Source organism: Heterodontus francisci, chromosome 17, assembly GCF_036365525.1.
Source record: "Heterodontus francisci isolate sHetFra1 chromosome 17, sHetFra1.hap1, whole genome shotgun sequence".
NCBI classification, from domain to species: Eukaryota; Metazoa; Chordata; class Chondrichthyes; order Heterodontiformes; family Heterodontidae; genus Heterodontus; species Heterodontus francisci.
Genome location: NC_090387.1, coordinates 68,711,056 through 68,733,472, shown reverse-complemented (window position 1 = coordinate 68,733,472; position 22,417 = coordinate 68,711,056). Strand labels below are relative to the sequence as shown.

Here is a 22,417-nt window from a genome sequence, read left to right as displayed (position 1 = left end):
TTTGTGTATATTAATGACCCACTGTAAATATAAACACACTATTGTTTTTTTCACAGGTGTTGCTAATCTTTCATCTTGTTTTGAATACATCCCAAAGGATATGTGATTAAATGTTTGCTCTCTCTGATATTTGTAAAAGGTCAAAAATTAATTATTTTTGTTAGTCTAAGTGTTATCCAGGGGATGTGACCCTACAACAAAGGGTCATCCTATGCTCAGAGTACCTGGGTTGAACATCAACTGGGGTAGAAGTGTAGGGTATGTTCTTGAGGTCTTTGTATTGTTGTTACTTCGCTGAAGGTTTGTTTGCATCTATAATGTTACTGTGCTTAGTCTGTAGTAGAGGTAGAATTTGGGGGCTGTGCTGAATAAAATGTGACTATCCTATTGATTAAAATGATTGTATATTCATAATGGGTCATAGGAGAGTGATTTCCTTATGAATTCCCTGTCTTGCCTAGTAATATGGTGCCCTTATACTGAGCAAGACCTAACTTGTTCAAATCATAATTTTTCCCAACTACACAGCTTATAAATTTAAAAACTTAAATTATATTTTAACGTTCAGCTTGGTATAAGAAAAGTGCTGTTCTGTTGGTCAGGGTTTTTTGTTGGAGGGGGATGAATTATCAGTTTGGTACTGAGATTAGTTAAATATTAGATTTTAGTAACATTTCAATTGATCAGTGGATTATTATTTCCGTGGTGAGATGTGCAGTGTAATTTGGGATTTAATTAACAATTTATTCTCCAACTCCAGGAACACTAAACTTATTAACCTGTTGTCTTCGCAAATACATCTATAACCTATTTTAAAATCCACCTAGTGCATCTTCAGTTACACTTCAGTGTAATGCTGCACACTCTGGTCCATCTCGCCTACAGGTAAAGCTTGTTGTAGGCATCAAATTGAAATTTGGCTATCAGTTGACAATCTAGTCACCACCTGAGTACTAAAATGTGTACTAATTTGAGCTCAGATTTTGATATTAATATGAAGTTCAGTGTCTCAAAAGTTTAGCAATCATTGTAAAGTGCACTTTAGGCATTTAAAATGAAGGATATTGACTCTTTAATAGATCTTCTAGCTAAAGGGTGCTTCCCAACACTAGTCACCGGAGCATGCAAGTTTGCTTCCGGTATCAGTCCAAAATCTGTAGGATTGACGCTATGTTGTTGAAAAAAAAATCACCGATTCTTTCCAAAATTGATAGTAATAATGCTTGGACTGTGGAGGTAAACTGAGTCAATGTGACATTTGAATTGAAGCTTGAATGCATCCTGGAATAATTAGTCAGTAAACTGCAAAGATCAATTTATTGATCTCACAAATGAGAATTTGAACTATGAACTGTTTTGCAGGTGGCTGAAATTATGCTGAGTCCACTACTTTCTAATCTGAATGGATCATAGCAGCAGTGAAGAAAGCTAAAATTGCACACCACAAGATGATGCCTGACTCGCTTGATAAAAGCTTTTCCTGTACTTTTCACAGTATTTTATACTGTACTGTTTATATTGTACTGCACCTCATTCCATGACAATATGAAAGGCACAATTCAGCATAGCGGTGCCTCATCAGATCTCCTTCCTATCCTGAGTGGTGTGAATTTTCCTCCACACAAGATCAGATGGCAGGTTGTTCAACCTTGCCCATCTTGGAGCAAAGACCAAAGTACGGACGGTCCTTACAGGGAACTCCTCTTTGCTGACGATGCTGCATTAACATCCCACACAGAAGAATGTCTGCAGAGACTCATCGACCTGATTGCTGCTGCCTGCAATGAATTTCGCCTAACCATCAGCCTCAAGAAAATGAATATCATGGGACAGGACGTCAGAAATGTTCCATCCATCAATATCGGCGACCATGCTCTGGAAGTGGTTCAAGAGGTCACCTACCTAGGCTCAACTATCATCAGTAACCTGTCCCTCGATGCAGAAATCAACAAGTGCATGGGAAAGGCATTCGCTGCTATGTCCAGACTGGCCAAGAGGGTGTGGGAAAATGGCACACTGACACGGAACACAAAAGTCCGAGTGTTTCAGGCCTGTGTCCTCAGTACCTTGATCTACGGCAGCAAGGCCTGGACAACATATGTCAGCCAAGAGCGATGTCTCAATTAATTCCATCTTTGCTGCCTCCGGAGAATCCTTGGCATCAGGTGGCAAGACTGTATCTCCAACGCAGAAGCCCTCGAGGCGGCCAACTTCCCCAGCATATACACCCGACTGAGCCAGTGGCGCTTGAGATGGCTTGGCCATGTAAGCCGCATGGAAGATGGTAGGATTCCCAAGGACACATTGTACAGCGAAATCGTCACTGGTATCAGAACCACCGGCCGTCCATGTCTCAACTTTAAGGACATCTGCAAACGCGACATGAAGTCCTGTGACATTGACCACAAATCGTGGGAGTCAGTTGCCAGTGATCGCCAGAGCTGGCAGACAGCCATAAAGGCGGGGCTAAAGAGTGGCGAGTCGAAGAGACTTAGCAGTTGGCAGGAAAAAAGACAGAGGCGCAAGGAGAGAGCCTACTGTGTAATAGCCTTGACAACCAATTTTATCTGCAGGGTCTGTGGAAGAGTCTGTCACTCTAGAATTGGCCTTTATAGCCACTCCAGGTGCTGCTGCACAAACCACTGACCACCTCCAAGCGCTTACCCATTGTCTCTCAAGACAAGGAGGCCAAAGAAGAAGATGACTGTTGAATTCTAAGTTTACCATTTGGATCAGCATCCTGTTGCTGAAAATATAGATTCTAAATCCGCTTTGTTTGTGAATTATCAAATAACTTTAGAGAACAAACTACAGATATTGGATTTGCAAATCAAGTAAAAGCTGCAAAATTTGTGACCTGTGGAAAAATTCATCCTTTGTCAAGCTGAGTCAGGCATCAACTCGTGCTGCAGCATTCTAAGTATCTTCATTGCTGATGTAATTTATTCAGAATTGGCTATATAACAACTAGAACATACGGAAGTGTGAACATTTGACAAGGGGCTGAATTCAAAAAGTGGGCGGCGCACGTGCAAGACATGTGCTGCGGAGCCACCACGATATTTCGCGCAGCGGCTCATTAACATGGATGGGGCGGACCAATGATGTAGAGGGGGGCAGGTGGTTCATCCACGACAACAGTGTCCGGTGCCACCACACAGGCTTCACTGCCATTTTTAAAGGGCTTCAAGCCCTGACAGGTAATTTAAATTTTTTCAAGGTCCCGTCGCTGTAAATATTGAAATAAAATTTTCATGTCACTTTGATTCCCCTCTCCCATTTCCCGCCACTAAGCACTCAGTATATAAATTGCTCTACCACCCCCCCCCCCCCCCCCAATAAAAACATTTTTTGCGATCCCGAACTTTCCCCACTGAACTTCATTACCTTTGACCCTCAAGCCCTTCCCAACATCCCTGCAACTAATAGGAACAGATTTCCCCGCTCCCCCTCTCCCCCGCCCGGAAACATTCACTCCTCCCCCCTTCCCAACAGTGTCCTGCGTCGGATCTCTGAATGGAGATCCGAAGGTGCGGGAGTTCTGACCACTGGCCGGAATATCAGTGTTGGTCAGCCATCGGGGCAAGGTAAGTATTTATGCACGTATTAACATTTATTTAAATTAAGGCTCCGCCAGTAAGATGATTAAACTACTGATGAAAGTTACGTATGTTTCAATGAGTTGGTAATTGAACAGAAATATATTTGAAATGTAGACTTTAATTTTGGTCTGGCATTGAAGCTGCTTTTGTATCCTTTCGCCTCTTTAGTATTAGGCAGGATGGTTATTAGCTTTTTGCGAAGCAGACTCAGAAGTCTAACTCCTAATCTGCAAGATAGGAGTGTTTATATGGATTTCAAATTTAGATCATTTGAGGCAGGAGGTATGAGTTTCTCACAGTAGAGCTTTATTCTACTGTAATCTCAGATGTATTGTGCTCAAGGCTAGAGAAAGCATAAGGGAAACAAATTGAGCAAGTATACCCATGCTATATTGTTTTTGCATGGCTTTGCTGATTGGGTTTTACTGTTCAAATTTAATTTAAGACCATACCTATAGTTTTACCACTATATGTTTGTGTTAAACATTCAATTTCTTTGTATCCACTGTGATTCCAAATTATTAATTCCCTGTGTATGTTTTGACAGACGTTTGCAATGGCAGAGAGGTATCACTGGGAGTCCATGCTGGTGGAATGGGAACACGAGAAGCAGAAGATCCTCCATACTCTTCTGACATCAGGGGAGGATGCTCTCGATTTCACCCAGGAGTCTGAGGTAAGTAGCAAAGTTGCTTGAGAAATTTAGGATATAGAATAAGAGTGTGCTGTTAATTCCACACTTTGATTCAGTTTTAGTACCGATAAATATCAATAGTTAAATTGTGACTACCATTCTTCTACATTTTTGGAAATCTTCAGGTGTAAAACTATTAAACAACTTATTATATAGTATTTTTTGCCAGTGAAGCTTTAAGCTTTACTTTTAAGTGATATCTTGATTTTTATAATCAAATGTAAGGTAGACTTGAAAATGTACAGTGTCATTAAACATAAGGTGAACTTGTTGAGCATTTTTCCGTTATTCAAGGAGTTTAACTGTTTACAGACCATATGATAGTATTGATATTAGTAACTAAGATATTAATGCATTCATATGACATTTCTTTATGCAGTATGTTAACCAAGGTGTTTACCCATTTATTTTTGTGTTGAATTTGCTTAATCAGCTAAACACACTTTCCTGATGGGCTAGTGGGCAATGATGGCACTGAACCATGTAGGCTAGCAGATCACCACATCAATTCCCACTGTATGATGGATTAGCTGATATCTCCTGAGGCCACTATTGAACTGCTGCAATGGACATCAATGTCTTTCGCTATGAAGGGGAGAACGAATCAGCCAACATTCATACTCCTGTTGTCTATCTCTTGACTCTTAATTACGCATGCATGTATGTGTGGCTGTTAGATGAGGTATTAGGCTAAGTTGTAACCTCTCATGGTTGGGCAGCATACCGTTTGTGTAAATATATGAAGAATGGATCAGGTACCATGCTCTTGCTCGTTTCTGTGGAATTGTACCTCATCAAGCATTCATTACTTCTGGAGAAGAGCAGAGAAAATTAGAAAAATAAAAGGCTATCGCATATGCAGGTACTAGAGCCCTGTAGTGTTACATACTTGCAGATCTTCCAAATGGCTATCAAACTAGCTACAAGTAGACAGAATGGGAAGTTTTCATGTATACTTTTGTCTTTTAAGTAGTAAATGTTTCTGACTTGGAGGTCAATAAGTTGATGATTAACATTCTTATTGATACTTGATGTCTACTCTTCCTTTATAAACAGCCAAGTTTTGTTAGTGAGATGGGGCCACCAGGACGCAGCGCAATGGACAGTGTGGAAGTGGCATATGCTCGACAGGTGTGTAAATGCTATGTTGTACCTGCTGGTTTTAGCTTCTTAAATGTGGGAAATATTTCAGTTATGAAGGTTCACATTAAACCTATCACTTTACTGAAAGGCTAGTTTGCAGTTCATTTAGTCATTAACACTTAGTGTAAAATTTGCCTTGAGAGGTCCTTGCAGATTGTTTCTTGAGATTTGCTGTTAACACACTAGATCTGGTGAGACATGTGTTAAACTTTAAAGAAAAAGCATGTTTTCTTGCATATGTTTATAAAACTAGAGAGTACAACTCAGTGTTCTGGGATCAGTTTACCTTCCTACTGTTTTGTGAGGAAAAGACTTAAGATATGAGACACCACAAAACAGTTAAGAATTAAATTGAAGAGAGAAGACCAGTAAAATAAATAAGAAGTGCAATACTGATGACTTTTATAGCGGAATGGGAATCTCATATATCCAGTCAGCACATCAGAGTTTGCATGTATTGTGTGCTTATTTAATAGAAGAATGCAGATCCAAACATATTAACATAAGTACCTAGAATTAGGAGCAGGAGTAGGCCATTCGGTAACGCTGGATTGCATGTTAACATATCTAATCTTAATGCTATTGTATATCATGCCTCCAGTATATATAGTGGCCATGTACAGCGAGTGTTGGTCTTTTACTTGGCTTTATCCTGCTACACATGATGGCCCAAATTTTGCAGTCAGCAACCTCGATGAAAGTTGCCCACAAAGATTTAGCAAGCTCTGTGGTGTGAATGTCACCTTTCCCGACAATAATGAGATTCTGGCGTCAGCTGTAGGGATCTCTGATATCCAGGAACAGTGATGTCCCAAGCAGGTTAAGCAGTCAATCACATTGAAGAATTCTCACAGGCAGCAGACCATGAAGTAACAAGCAGGTTTTATCACTCTTTTAATAATTTTCCTGAAAGTGAGATTAAGGCAGAAGGTGAAACAACAAACTGAAAAAAAAATTAAAAATCTATGTAATTTTATCATAGAATGGAGAGGTTTGATATTTCACAATATGAAATTAATTTTTCAGGGCCAGAGAGATTGTTCAGTAATCATGACTTAGTACACTGTTAAAAACCCATTTACACCTCATTCAATAAGGTGTAACTTTTTCATGAGTTTTTACAGAGAGACTAATGGGGTGAAAAGTGGAATTTCACGTCAAATGAGGTGATCTCTAATTGATTTCCATCTGCGGGGACTTCAACAGCGCACCCGGAGAAACAAGGATATGCTGACAGCAACTTCTGGATTTCTGAATTTAACTGTGCATGCGTGGACGCCAGAAGTTGCTGTCTGTTTCACAGAGTAATGACAGCGAACGCTGACAGTTCCGTCATCACTAAACTGCAAAATCCAGGCCAATATGAACGATTGATGCAATTATGTACCTTGTACACTTTTGTTTTTCCCTAAATATTCATACAAAATCACTCAGCCTTAAAATTGAGTTTTAACATGTCATCTGTCCTTTTTGCTCATCACAGATCTATGTATATAATGAAAAGGTAGTGAATGGACATCTGCAGCCAAATCTGGGAGATCTTTGCAGCACTGTAGCTGAATCTTTGGATGACAAGGTACCCAGATATAAATGTTTTACTATCATATTTGTATTTTGCAATTTAGTGTTAAACATTACACAAAGTATTGATTTGTTTTAAATTGTGCTTTTTTGTTGTACTGCACAATCAGTCCTAGATTTTTATACTTCAGTGTTAGTATTTTTAATGGCTAATGTCGCTGAGCCTGTGTTTTACTGTACTATGATATGTATCCTTATAACTGAACACAATCCATGTGTTTCTTTGGTGCTAAAAAATGTGCTTGAAAGCTAAAGAAATACAGTAGCTTTATTATACTTCGTCTTACATTTAGTATAGTTATGTTTGCACATGGTTCACCTTTATATTTTTAGCAAGTCTCTCCTGCTCCTATAGCACCCCTGAAAATTGGAACGTTTCTGATGAATTTGCAATGTAGCGATAGCCCATCCACCCATCAGCCATTCAGTACAACCTAGAAATCTTACAAGCTTCGAAGCTGCTCGTTTTGGGCTACCGTTACTCTGTTCAAGTCATACAGCCTCCAAGGCACTTCACAATACAAAGGATGTTTTATTACATTAAAAACGCTATATAAATATAAATTGTTTCTGAAGTCGACTAGATCATTGAAGTGTTAGCCAAAATACAGACTATCAGAAACAAATCCAATTAATGGTTTGGCATTTGACTGAAGTGGGTTCATGTGTTGTGGGTTAAGTTTGTAGTTTTTTGAGTCTTAAACTATGCCAAATGCAGGCTGAGTACTGTTTTCTCTCCTCAGCAACCATCTATGCGTCTCCTAGTTGTTGACTCAATGCCATTAGAAGATTGCTGTTCTTCCATTTTGGCTAGGGAATAGCATCTCCTGTGGAAGGCAGCTTAAAAAGTAATAAATAGATTTTTAAACATGGGGCTGAGGAAAAGATTGTTTTGTCTGCTCATGAAGTTAATTTTGACTAATTGTGCAATGTTACAAAAATCTGGGGTTATAATGATAGTCTTTTGTATATGATATGTGTAATTCAGTACAAATACCTGCTATAATAATGCGAAGTTTCCAGGAAGAAGAGATAAACATTATTTTCCAAGAATGTATCTACCTGAATAACATTGTTTATGAACTGATAGAATGATAGAAAGTTGTTGTACTATTTTGGCTAATTTCTTGATTGTAGAATGTCTCTGAACTGTGGGCAATGGTGAAGCAGATGACTGATGTCCTGTTGGTACCTAACCCTGATACACTCAAGAGCCGCACCAGTTTGGAAATGCAGATGACATTTGTAAGACAAGCCTTACATTTTCTGGAGAAGAGGTGAGAGATGGCTTATTGAGGAATGCTTAACATCATGCTGCTAATTTGTTAAGCATCTTTTATATTGTGTCTTACAACTGCACAAAATAATGTTTGAGAGCTATACTTAATAGCTGTTGGTTATTTATTCAGAACAAACAGAGTTCATTTTAATGTTGTTTGCTCAGGGCCATAAGAGAGTTGGAGCTAAGATCCAGTGCCAACAATTGCCTGACTTTTTTTCCTTTATGTTCTCACTCATAGCTACAAGAACTATGTAATGGCGACAGTCTATGGAAACCTGCACCAGGCTCAACTAGGTGGTGTACCTGGAACTTACCAACTAGTCCGTAGCTTTCTTAATATTAAGCTGCCAGTTCCTTTGCAAGGACTTCAGGTATTCATACTCAAAATAGTTTTGATAGTTCTATTACAGACCAAAATTTAAAAAATTAGGCTGTTAGCTACAAATATTAAGAAAAGCTATTTGTATTCTTAACAAGTAATTACTTGTGCCACATTGTTTTTATAACTCTATCAATGTTAATAATGGTTGGGTTGGAATGGGTTTTTAATCCAGACTGTGTAACACCAGTCAGAGAGGGTTGAAGACTTGACCTGTAAGAAACTGAGAGCCTAGGTAGTCCTAAGGGACTGAAGGCTGTTTTGCAATCTGCAATTAGTTCTAAACACCTGGATTTTATAATGGTCTAGAATTTCCTGAAACAGTGTAACTGGCAATTTAGGACAAAGTTTAGATATCTTACCATTGGCAACTTGTGCTAAAATTTGCTGAGAATCTAATTGGCGTATGCCAAAATGTAAAAACTGGTGTGAAACCAGCTGAAATCAGAATAAGCAATTCAGCACCTTAGAGCGCAAAATGTAATCCTTTTATATATGAAAATTGGGTTTGCCATTGACCCACCCTTTATGCACATTGGGCACACATTCAAGATATTGCATTCTGTGATTCGGTGAAACTTTTCAATTTTTGTTGTAACTCATTTTGATGCAGTGAAAATAGATTCAAAGATCTGAAAATGCAGCGTAGGTCGGAGAGGCTTTATGTATTTCAAAATAATGACTTTGGATCCAGCTGCACCTAAAATTTTAGGTGTGTGTTTATGCCCTTTCGGAACTGGCATAAATGCAGGAAACTCGCATTCTCTGCTGCCTATTTATATAGGGAGTAGAGCTATGCTAATGAGTGGTGGATGTTACACAGCATCAGTGCAAAAGATAGAAGCAATTTGGGAATAGTGTAAAAATAGACACAAGATACACATTTCCTTCAATCTATTGCACCAAAAATAATTTTTTCCACTAAGCTCACTGACTCCCATAACTACTTTGACTGCACTTCCTCCTACCATGCTATTTATGAGGGCTCTGTTTCATTCTTCCAGTTTCTCTGTCGCATCTGTTCTGACGATGCCACCTTCCATACCAGCACTTCGAAGGTCTTTTTCCTCACCAAGGATTTACCTCCAGCGTGGTTGACAGGGCCCTCAATCATGTCCATTCCAGTTCCCACACTTCTGCTTTCACACCTTCCCCTCCCTCCCAAAACCATAATAGGGTACCCCTTGTCCTCACCTTCCACCCCACCAGCCTCCACATCGTCTTATGTCATTTTGACCATCTCCAATGTGATGCCACTACCAATTCCATCTTCCCCTCCTCTCTCTCTTTAGCACTCCAGAGGGTCCGTTCCCTCCTCAACGCCCTGGTCCACTCCTCAGTAACCCCAGCACTTTCCAATGCAACACCTGCCCTTTTTACCTCCTCCCTTCTCACCGTCCAGAGCCCCATACACTCCTTCCAGGTGAAATAGCAATTTTCTTGTACTACTTTCAATCTGGTATACTGGATTCGCTGCTCACTATGTGGTCTCCTCCACGTTAGAAACCAAACATAGATTGGGTGACTGTTTTTAGGAATACTTCCATTCAATCCGCAAGTGTGACCCCAAGAATCCAGTTGCCCATCATTTTAATTCTCCGCCCCACTCCTACTCTGACCTCTCTGTCCTCGGCCTCCTATGCTGCTGCAATGAAACTCAACGTAAGCTTGAGGAACAGTACCTCAACTTCCGATTAGGCAATTTACATCCTTCCAGACTGATAGTTGAGTTCAACAATTTCACATTGTCTCTGCCTTCATTTTTTTTCAAATGGAAAGTGCTGGTAATGATTGTTCTCATTTACATCTCCTCTAGGCCCATCATTTGTTTCTTTACTTGTCCCATTACCATATCCTTTTGCCTGGTACCCTCACCCCCTTTGTCATTAGCAGACACATGGTAAAACCACCATCTGCAAGTTCCCCTCCAAGTTGCACATCATCCTGACTTGGATCTATATCGCTGTACATTCACTGTTGTTGGGTCAAAAACCTGGAACTCCCGAACAACATTGTGGGTGTACCTACACCAGATGGACTGCAGTGGTTCAAGAAGGTGGCTCACCACATTCTCAAGGGCGATTAGGGATGGGCAACAAATGCAGGCCTTTCCAGCAATGCTCCAATCCCATGAAAGAATAAAACAAATTTGCCTCTACACTGCATCAGACCTTCCCTTTTGTTCTCCCATCTGCCCCCACCCCTTCTCCCTGACTCAGCATTTGTTTAAAACCTGTTACAGCTCTTATGTTTTCCAGTTCTGAGGAAAGGTCAGGGACCTGAAACGTTAACTGTTTCTCTCCCCAAAGATGCTGCTGACCTCTTGAGTATTTCCAGCATTCTCTGTTTTTATTAGTGATTTTATACTGTTGTTTTGGTGCAAGTTTTCAGGAAGTTTTTTTAAACACAAAAAAGCTTCTAATTGAACAGCAGTTGTATAGTTGAGTTAATTTTTGGGTTGCAGAGGGTTTGAGTCGACATTGTACTTTCGAAGATGGTAATTTTGATGTCCAGTAGCTGATGTGTTATAGGGACTTATTTATATTGCATCATGTGATAAATATAGTTGATATAGCAGTTTATTTTGAAGACAGAAATATACCATGTATACTGAGTCATTTTAACTTAAACTTTGCAGATTATTGCACAGAATCCTGAGATACAGAAAATCCATGAACTGCTTATTGATCACTTATGTTTGTATTATAAGTACTAGTGATCAAAAATTGCAGTGGACAATATTCTGAGAAAGATGTTTTTTTTTTAAAATCTAGGATGGGGAGGTTGAAGGTCAGCCAGTCTGGGCCCTCATCTACTATTGTTTGCGTTGTGGAGATTTAATGGCAGCAATGCAGGTGGTGAATCGTGCACAGCATCAGCTGGGGGAATTTAGCAATTGGTTCCAGGAGTACATTCAGGGTGATGACAGAAGGTAAGTGCCACACTAAGTTTGAGATTCTTGAAAACTGGTAGTTAAAATAGATGAGTCTTGCTATCAACATATTGAGCATGTGTGGAGAAGAGCTATATTTAAAACTACACTTTTGGCATACAACATGCAAAGATGAATTTACCCTTGAAATGACTGCACTTCAAAAGTAATCCATTGGTTGTAAAGCACCTTAAGATTTTCTACGGATATGATAAGGTGCTATATAAATGCAAATGTGTTCATTCAGAATGAAAGCAGAGGAAAAGGTTTGGAAACAAATTTCCTTTATTCTAGAATATAGGAACATAGGAAGATAGGAACAGGAGTAGGCCATTCACCCCCTCGAGCCTGTCCGCCATTCAATGAGATCATGGCTGATCCGCGGCCTAACACCATATACCTGCCTTTGGCCCATATCCCTTAATATCTTTGTTTAACAAAAATCTATCCATCTCAGATTTAAAATTAACAACTGTTCCAGCTTCAACTGCTGTTTTTGGGAGAGAGTTCCAAACCTCTACCACCCTTTGTGTGAAGAAGTGCTTCTTAACATCTCTCCTGAAAGGTCTAGTCCTAATTTTTAGACTATGCGCCCTAGTTTTAGAATCTCCAACCAGTGGAAATAGTTTATCTTTATCTGGCCCGTCTTTTCCTGTTACTATCTTGAAGACTTTGATCAGATCACCCCTTAACCTTCTAAATTCTAGTGAAAACAGGTCTAATTTGTGTAATCTCTCCTCGTAACGTAACCCCTGTAGTTCAGGTATCATTCTTGTAAACCTACGTTGCACTCCCTCCAAGGCCAATATATCCTTTCTAAGGTGTGGTGCCCAGAACTGCTCACAGTACTCCAAGTGGGGTCTAACCAGGGTTTTGTACAGCTGCAGCAAGACCTCTGTGTCTTTATACTCCAATCCTCTAGATATAAAGGCTAGCATTCCATTAGCCTTTTTGATTATTTTCTGCATTTTGGCATTTTAAAGATCTCGTGGCATTTTAAAGATCTATGCACCTGAACCCCCAAGTCTCTGGACATCCACTGTACTTAACCTCTTCCCATTTAGAAAGTACCCTGCTCTATTCTTATTTGGTCCAAAATGGATAATCTCTCACTTGCCCGCATTGAAATCCATCTGCCACAGTTTTTCCCACTCACCTAGTCTGTCAATATCTCTTTGCAATTTTGCTATCATCTAGACTGTCTACAATGCTGCCTAACTTTGTATCATCAGCAAATTTGGATATATGACTTACTATGCCATCATCCAAGTCATTAATGAATAATGTGAATAATTGAGGCCCCAACACAGATCCCTGCGGGACACCACTAATTACATCCTGCCAATTGGAGTACTTACCCATTAACCCCACTCTCTGTCGCATACCACTCAACCAACTTTCTAACCATGTCAATAATTTGCCCTCAACTCCATGAGCTTCTACCTTAGTTAACAGTCTCTTATTTGGGACTTTATCAAATGCCTTCTGGAAGTCCATATAAATAACATCCATAGACATTCCCCTGTCCACTACCTTAGTCACCTCTTCAAAAAACTCAATGAGATTTGTCAGACATAACCTTCCCGTCATGAATCCATGCTGGCTGTCCCTGATTAACTGAAATTTTTCTAGGTGTTCAGTCACCCTATCCTTGATTATAGACTCCAGCAACTTGCCCACCACAGATGTCAGGCTAACTGGTCTGTAATTACCTTGGTTCCCCCTTTCACCCTTCTTAAAAAGTGGAGTGACGTATAACTTTCCAATCCAGAGGGACCACTCCTGAATCTAGGGAACTCGGAAAGACTATAGTTAGGGCATCTACAATGTGCTCCTTTAACTTCCTTTAACACCCTCGGATGGAAAGCATCAGGTCCTGGGGATTTCTCACTCTTTAGTTCCATTAATTTCCTTATTACTGATGTTTTACTTATGTTAATTGTATTAAGTCCCTGTCCCCTATCGGCTATTAATTTTATCGGGACTTCCGGCAAGTTATCCTCCTTTTCAACTGTAAATACTGGAGGCAAAGTAATTGTTCAACACATCTGCCATTTCCCTATTATCAATGACAATATCTCCATTTTCAGCTTTTAGTGGGCCTACATTGCTCTTGACCACCCGCTTTCCCTTTATGTAACTATAACATTTCTTATTTATTTTGATGTCCCTTGCAAGTTTCCTTTCATAATCTCTTTTAGAGTAGCTCTTATAAGCTGCTTTGTGACCCTTTGCTGGTCTTAGTATCAATCCCATTCGGCTGGATCTGTGCTGCGTTTTGCATTTTTGTAAGCCCTTTCTTTTATGCTATCCCTAATCAGTTTCGTTGTCAATGGCTGTTTTTTCTGTGAAGTAGAGCTTTTTCCTCTCTGGTATATACTCGCTCTGTAATTCGTTAAATACAGAATAGGTTTTTTTAAATGAAAGGAAATTAGACATGCTGAATGGTAAAGCAATCCTGTGCAGGCAACTTATATGAGCCTAAAGGGGATAAAAGGCAGGATGGAGTGACCCTTTGTTAGACCAGCATTGCCTTGGATGCAAACAGATTGCCTATCTACATTTCAGCTGAAAAATAATGTGATGGCAGATAATAAAAGGGCAAGTATAGTATAGCTCAGCTAAAATGATTTTGCATATTTTTGAGTAGGAATGGAGTGGCTGAAAGTTCAATATGTTTACTTGCACATATTCAAAATGACTGCTATGCCTCAACTTCTCTTTCCGTTTGAATTTGTTTGGTCTTTCCTAGGTTGCCACCTACTACAGAGAACAAACTTCGCCTGCATTACCGCCGTGCTCTGCGAAACAGCACAGACCCGTATAAGAGAGCTGTCTACTGCCTGATTGGTCGATGTGATGTTACTGACAACCACAGTGAAATTGCTGATAAGACAGACGACTATCTCTGGTTAAAGGTTTAGGCACTCACTTCATTCTTTCCCTCCTTTCTTGCATGGCTGAAAGAGTAGCAGTGTTGGCAAAGGCAGCATCACATTTTTCACCTGAGTATTGACCTAGTCAGTGTCTGCTCCTTTCCAAGGTTTGTGACCATGACCCCGAGTAACTTCTCAGTTCAAAATTGTTGGCTATATACCATGTTTGTATTTTCAGTACAGCATTGTAAAGTAGTTGTAGATGTAGTGTTGAAAATGCTAAGTCATCAAGAATTCAACTCCCGATTACAAAGTGTGCTTGTTTCAGTTAAATTATTTGTCAAAGGTCTCTGCCAGTGGCAGTTGGAACTAACTCAATACAGAGTTCGTCACCAAACAGACAGCTTCATTAGACACTGCCAATCAATGTGTAATAAAGCAAGCCAAGTAGTCTGTAATATTAATAACCTGGATCAAGAAATGGCATCGAAACTACAGGCTTATCTATACAAAGTTTATTTTAGAAAAATCATTGCTTTTGATTCACTTACATAGTGAAAAGAAAAACTTGGAGTACCTCTCACAATCATTGCAGAAGTGGTGCTTTCAGTAAATACAGAATTTGTAAGGTGCTGGATAGTATATTGTTTTGGAACACAGCTGACCTAAACTTAATTCTAGCATAGATGACTAGCTAAAAGCTGCTTTTATGTTGGCTGCAAGGACCCTAAGTGTTATTGGTTCTTGCAGTCTCAATCTAGTTCCTCATGAGCACAAATAACATAGTTTAACACCAAATTGGCCACTTAACACAGACGACAAGGATGAATAATTTGTGAAATGGAATAATCAGACCAGTAGTAAGGCATACCTTCATGGGTTTGGTATCAAGGCATATTGTTGGGCCATTGTGGGCAGAGAGTGTTGCCCTGCATTTCACCTGTGCCATTGACTGTGTGAAATGTCCTTTTCTGCTGAAACTTTGTATGTTCTACTAAGTCTGTCCTTGTGTTATGTTTTCAGCTGAATCAAGTGTGTTTTGAAGATGATGGCACCAGCTCTCCTCAGGACAGGCAAACCCTGCCGCAGCTTCAGAGCCAGCTGCTGGAGGAGTACGGTAAGCTTCCTGTGCTACACACTTAAGTAGTCAGGCCCAGGTGTCTGCTAGCACTTAACAACCCTGGTGATTTGTGTACTTAATTCTCAATGTTGGTCAGTACTCCAGATGCTCTAGGTGGAATGCACCTTGTTTCATTCGGATGGCACTTAGTTTAGAAAAAACACAGTTTGGTGCTGCAGGTTCTACCACCATAGTAAGATCACTATCATCTTTTAATCATGCGGTTAGTGAGTTCAAAGGGTAGCTTTGTAGTTTTAAGAAAACCATTTGTTCTAGAAAATCTGTTTGCAGCTCTAACCTCTAAGTTAATGCGTATTTTGTCATACTACAGGGAAGAGATGTAAAGTACATTGTCCACAGCACAATTGCTTTGTCTGATAACTGGAAAACCAGTGTTGTAAGATAGTCTTGAAAATTGCAAGGAATTCAGGCCTTTTAATAGTTCATCTAATTTTCATATATGTAGTATTTCATTCATGCCATCTTTCAATTACAACTTTACTCTGTTTCTATCCAGGGCCGTGTGATATTACATTAATTCTGATAAGTGAATCAGAGATAAAGACATCCTTCAACTTCTCTAACACTTAATTTTCAATGTTCTATAAGTTGTTGATCCACAAAGCTGCAGTCAGTGAAATCTTCCATTGTTACCATGCATTTGAATATTATTTTTCCCTCCTCCAGGTGAATCGCACTTTGCAGCCAACCAGCATCCTTTCCTGTACTTCCAAGTCCTTTTCCTTACAGCCCAATTTGAGGCAGCTATCGCCTTTCTCTTCCGTATGGATCGACTGCGTTGTCATGCAGTACATGTGGCATTGGTCCTTTATGAGTTAAAACTACTTCTGAAATCATCTGCCCAAAGCGCACAGCTGTGTAAGTACATTGTTAGAACTACCCTCTATAGGACCTTTAACTAGTTTGAAATATTTTTAAATTGGCATTCTTTAATATTTCAATCAAGAAGTTTGAGTTTAGCATAATCCCAGTCACTGCCAACCTTTCTTTTGCAAAAGAAGTGATTTTCACCTAGGTATTATTGATGTGGCCAGATTGGAATGACCATATTTTTGTTAATTGTACAGAAGTAAGGTTTTAGTTTTGCTCAATATACCATAACCTCTGAAGAAACAGAATCGTATAGCACAGAAGGAGGCCACTCTGCCTATGACAGGGCCATTCAATTAGTCCCATTTCCCTAGCATGGTTGTTGTTTCCTTTAGAAGTATACATCCAATTCCCTTTTGAAAGTTTCTATTTTATCTGCTTCCATTGTTCTTTCAGGCTGTGCATTCTACATTCAAACAACTTGCTGCATAAAGAAAAGTTTTCTTCACCTCTCTCTGATTCCCCCTGGCTCCCATGCCCTGGCCAATGGATATTTATTTACTCTATCAAAACTGTAATTTTGAACACCTCTTTTAAATCTCCCCTTAACCACCTCTACTTAAAAATGGACAATTCCGGCTTCTCTAGTCTTTCAGCATAATTGAAGTCCATCATCCCTGATATCTTTCTAGTAAATATCCTCTGCACTTCTCTCAGGCTTCATATGTACTTAACAGAGCTCTGTCTGTAGCACACACTTTCAAGCAGTTGATTTTGTCCTTCTGGGGAGGTTTACTAGTGCTATTGGGGAGGGTTTAAGCTAACTTGGCAGGGGGATGGGAGCCAGGACTAACATTAGAGGGAAAGAACAAGGTGCACAAACAATTGGGAGAGACAGGTAGCACGATAGTAAGAAATAGTAAAGTATTAGTTGGGGTCAAAATAAGAGGAAATGCAGTAAGCCCTAAATTGGCTTTACTGTACATATACATGAACACGTGGTGTGTGGTAAATAAAGTTGGTGAACTGCAGGCACAGGTAGCCATGTGGGAATATAATGGCATGATGATAACAGAACTGGCTCAAAAAAGGACAGGACTAGTTACTAAATATTCCTGAATACAAGGTGTTCAGGAAAGATAGAGAAGGGAAAAAAAAAAGGAGGGGTGGCAGTATTAATTAAAGATAATACGGTACTGGAGAGAGAGGATATCCGAGAGGGGTCGAGGACAGAATCTATTTTGTTACAGTTAAGAAGCAATAGAGGTACCATTACACTACTGGGTGTGTTCTATAGGCCACCAACTAGTGGAAAAGTTATAGAGGAACAAATTTTCAAGGAAATTAGAGTGGTGCAAAAACTATAGAGTAGTTATAATAGGGGACTTGAATTCTCCTAATATAGACTGGGATAGCAATAGTGTAAAGAGCAGAAAGGAGGGAAAATTTCTGAAGTGTGTTAAAGAGAATTTTCTAGAACAGTATGTTTCTGGTACAACCAGGTAAATCGGAATCAAAGGCAAAACTGGAATTGAATAATGGGCTGCCTTTAAAGAGGAGATAGTTCGGGTACAGTCGAAGTACATTCCCATGACGGGGAAAGGTGGGACAACGGAGCTCCCTGAATAATGAAAGAGAGTAAACTGAAGCGGAAAAAGAGTGCTTGTGACAGGTCAGGTTGATAATACAAGTGAGAGCTAGGCTAATTATGGAAAGTTCAGAGGAGAAGTGAAAAAAGAAATAAGAGCAAAAGAGAAGAGTATTAGAAGAGACTGGCAACCAACGTAAAAGGGAATCCAAAAGTCTTCCATAGGCATATAAACAGTAAAAAGGTGGTAAAAGAAGGAGTAGGGCTGATTAGAGACCAAAAAGGGGATTTATGCATGGAGACAGGGCATGAGTCATGTCATAGTTATACAGCACAGAAACAGGCCCTTCAGCCCATCGTGTCTGTGCTGGCCATCAAGCACCTAACTATTCTAATCCCATTTTCCAGCACTTGGCCCGTAGCCTTGTATGCTATGGTGTTTCAGGTGTTCTTCTAAATACTCTTAAAAATTGAGAGGGTTTTTGCCTCAACCACCTCTTCAGGCTGTGCGTTCCACATTCCAACTATCCTCTGAGTGAAAAAGAAATTCCTCAAATCCCTTCTAAATCTCCTGCCCCTTACCTTAAATCTATGCCCCCTGGTTATTGACCCCTCTGCTAAGGGAAAAAGTTTATTCCCATCTAACCTATCATCATCATCATCTTCTTTGACCTCCTTGTCTCGAGAGACAATGGGTAAGTGCCTGGAGGTGGTCAGTGGTTTGTGCAGCAGCGCCTGGAGTGGCTATAAAGGCCAATTCTAGAGTGACAGGCTCTTCCACAGGTGCTGCAGATAAAATTGGTTGTCGGGGCTTTTACACAGTTGGCTCTCTCCTTGCGCTTCTGTCTCTTTTCCTGCCAACTGCTAAGTCTCTTCGACTCGCCACGCTTTAGCCCCGCCTTTATGGTTCCCCGCCAGCTCTGGCGATCGCTGGCAACTGACTCCCACGACTTGTGATCAATGTCACAGGACTTCATGTCGCGTTTGCAGACGTCTTTAAAGCGGAGACATGGACGGCCGGTGGGTCTGATACCAGTGGCGAGCTCGCTGCACAATGTGTCCTTGGGGATCCTGCCATCTTCCATGCGGCTCACATGGCCAAGCCATCTCAGGCGCCGCTGGCTTAGTAGGGTGTATATGCTGGGGATGTTGGCCGCCTCGAGGACTTCTGTGTTGGAGATACGGTCCTGCCACCTGATGCCAAGGATTTTCCGGAGGCAGCGAAGATGGAATGAATTGAGACGTCCCTCATGGCTGACGTATGTTGTCCAGGCCTCGCTGCCGTAGAGCAAGGTACTGAGGACAACCTATCAATGCCCCTCATAATTGTGTATACCTCAGTCAATACCCCCCTCAGCCTCCTGTGCTCTAAGGAAAACAACCCTAGCCTTTTCAGTCTCTCTTCATAGCTGAAATGCTGCAGCCCAGTCAACATCCTGGTGAATCTCCTCTGCACCCTCTCCAGTGCAATCACATCCTTCCAATAGTGCGGTGCCCAGAACTGTACACAGTACTCCAGCTGTGGCCTAACTAGCGTTTTATACAGCTCCATCATAACCTCCCTGCTCTTATATTCTGTGCCTCAGCTAATAAAGGTAAGTATCCCATATGCCTTCCTAACCACCTGATCTACATGTGCTGCTGCCTTCAGTGATCTATGGACAAGTACATCAAGGTCCCTCTGACCTTCTGTACTTCCTAGGGTCCTACCATCCATTGTATGTTCCCTTGCCTTTTTAGTCCTCCCAAAATGCATCACCTCACACTTCTCAGGATTAAATTCCATTTGCCACTGCTCTGCCCATCTATATCTCCCTGTAATCTAAGGCTTTCCTCCTCACTATTTCCGACATCACCAATTTTCGTATTATCTGCGAACGTACTGATCATACCACCTATATTCACGTCTAAATCATTTAATGTACACTGCAGACAGTAAGTGTCCCAGCACCGATCCCTGTGGTACACCACTGGTCACAGGCTTCCAATCGCAAAAACAGACCTCGACCATTACCCTCAGCCTCCTGCCACTAAGCCAATTTTGGATCCAATTTGCCAAATTGCCTTGGATCCCATGGGCTCTTACCTTCTTAACCAATCTCCCATGCGGGACCTTCTCAAAAGCCTTACTAAAGCCCATGTAGACTACATGGACTGCTTTACCCCCATCTACACATCTAGTCACTGCCTCGAAAAATTCAGTCAAGTTAGTTAGACATGGTCTCCCCCGACAAAGCCATGCTGACTATCTCTGATTAATCCCTGCCTCTCTAGGTGGAGGTTAATCCTATCCCTCAAAATGTTCTCCAATAATTTCCCAACCACTGATGTTAGACTCACCGGCCTGCAATTACCTGGTTTATTTCTGCTACCCTTCTTGAATAATGGTATCACATTCGCTGTCCTCTGATACCTCTCCTGTGGCCAGAGAGGATTTGAAAATTTGTGTCAGAGCCCCTGCTATCTCCTCCCTTGCCTCACATAACAGCCTGGGATAAATCTCATCTGGGCCAGGGGATTTATCCACTTTTTAAGCCTGCTAAAACAGCGAATACTTCCGCCCTTTCAATGCTAATATGTTCAAGTATACCACAATCCCCATCCCTGATCTGTACACCTAGATCATCCTTTGCCATAGTGAACCCAGATGAAAAGTAATCATTTAAAACCTCACCTATGCCCTCCGGCTCCACACGCAGATTGCCACTTTGGTCCCTAATGGGCCCTACTCTTTCCCTGGTTATCCTCTTGCCCTTAATATACTGATAAAACGCCTTAGGATTTTCCTTTATCTTGCCCGCCAGTGTTTTTTCATGCCCCCTCTTCGGTCTTCTAATTTTTTTTTAAAGTACCCCCCCTACACTTTCTATACTCCTCTAGTGCCTCCACTGTTTTCAGCTTTCCAAATCTGCCATAAGCCTCCTTTTTTTTGTTCTGATCCAATCCTCTATATCTCTTGACATCCAGGGTTCCCTGGACTTGTTGGTCCTACCCTTCACCTTAACGGGTGCATGTTGGCTCTGAACTCTCATTATTTCCTCTTTGACTCCCACTAGTCTGATGTAAACTTTCCTACAAGTAGCTGCTCACAGTCCACTTTGGCCTTCCCCCAATTCATTGCCTTTATTTCCAGCCCGTCTTTGTCCTTTTTCATAACTTCCTTAAATCTTAGAGTTATGGTCACTATCCCCGAAATGCTCCCCCAATGACACTTCTACCACTTGTCCAGCTTCATTCCCTAGGATTAGGTCCAGTACTGCCCCTTCTCTTGTAGGACTTTCTGCATGCTGGCTCAAAAAGCTCTCCTGTATGCTTTTTAAGAATTCCGCCCCCTTTAAGCCTTTTGCACTAAGACGATCCCAGTTGATATTAGGGAAGTTGAAATCCCCTACTATTATTACCCTATTATTTTTACACCTCTCTGAGATTTGCCTGCATATCTGCTCCTCTCCCTGACTGTTTGGAGGCCTGTAGTACACTCCCAGCCAAGTGATTGCCCCCTTTTTGTTTTTAAGTTCTACCCATATGGCCTTATTTGAGGAACCTTCTAAGATATCATCCCTCCTTACTGCAGTAAATGACTCCTTGATCAACAGTGCAATGTCACCTCTTTTACCCCCTCTCCTGTCATGCCTGAAGATTCTATGCCCTGGAATATTGAGCTGCCCCTCCCCCAACCATGTCTCTGTGATAGCAATAATATCATAATCCCATTTGCTAATCAACGCCCTCAATTCATCTGCCTTACTAGTAAGACTCCTTGCATGAAAAAAAGATACAATCCAGCCTTGCATTTTTCACTTGTGCCTTAACTGGTCTATATTTGCTCTGCCTTCCAGACTGACTCAGTTTCTCTTCTATATTTGACTGCATCACCCCCTACCGTACCTCCACTCTGTATCCCATCCCCCTGCCAAATTAGTTTAAACCCACCCACCAAAGCACTAGCAAACCTCCCAGCGAGGATGTTGGTCCCATTCTGGTTCAGGTGCATCCCGTCCAACTTGTACAGGTCCCACCTTTGCCACAAACAGACCCAGTGATCCAGGAAACTAAAGCCCTCCCTCCTGCATCATCTCCTCAGCCACGCATTCATCTGCTCTATCTTCCTATTGAGGTACTATTCATGACTGAGGTACTAAATGAGTACTTGCATCTGTCTTTAGCAAGGAAGATGCTGCCATAGTGAAAGAGGAGGTAGTTAAGATACTGGATGGACTTAAAAATTGATGAGGAAGTATCAGGCTGGCTGTGCTTAAAGTTGATAAGTCACCAGGACCGGATCCGATGCATCCAAGGATACGGAGGGAAGTAAGGGTGGAAATTGCAGAGGCAATAGCCAGAATCTTCCAATCCTCCTTGGTGCAGGGATGGTACCAGAGGACTGGA

The 22,417-nt window shown here is 41.0% G+C and overlaps 1 protein-coding gene across 2 annotated transcripts in view; it reads left to right on the top strand.

Moving 5' to 3' along the window:
* nup93 (nucleoporin 93) overlaps positions 1 to 22,417 on the top strand; it is a 138,014-nt gene that overhangs the window by 98,676 nt on the left and 16,921 nt on the right. For both annotated transcript variants that reach the window (XM_068049604.1, XM_068049605.1), the window contains exons 5-13: positions 4,150 to 4,278; positions 5,353 to 5,427; positions 6,923 to 7,015; positions 8,158 to 8,297; positions 8,541 to 8,673; positions 11,456 to 11,613; positions 14,366 to 14,531; positions 15,513 to 15,606; positions 16,297 to 16,488. In XM_068049604.1, the coding sequence (XP_067905705.1) occupies positions 4,150 to 4,278; positions 5,353 to 5,427; positions 6,923 to 7,015; positions 8,158 to 8,297; positions 8,541 to 8,673; positions 11,456 to 11,613; positions 14,366 to 14,531; positions 15,513 to 15,606; positions 16,297 to 16,488 (1,180 nt within the window). The remainder of the gene's footprint in view (positions 1 to 4,149; positions 4,279 to 5,352; positions 5,428 to 6,922; positions 7,016 to 8,157; positions 8,298 to 8,540; positions 8,674 to 11,455; positions 11,614 to 14,365; positions 14,532 to 15,512; positions 15,607 to 16,296; positions 16,489 to 22,417) is intronic.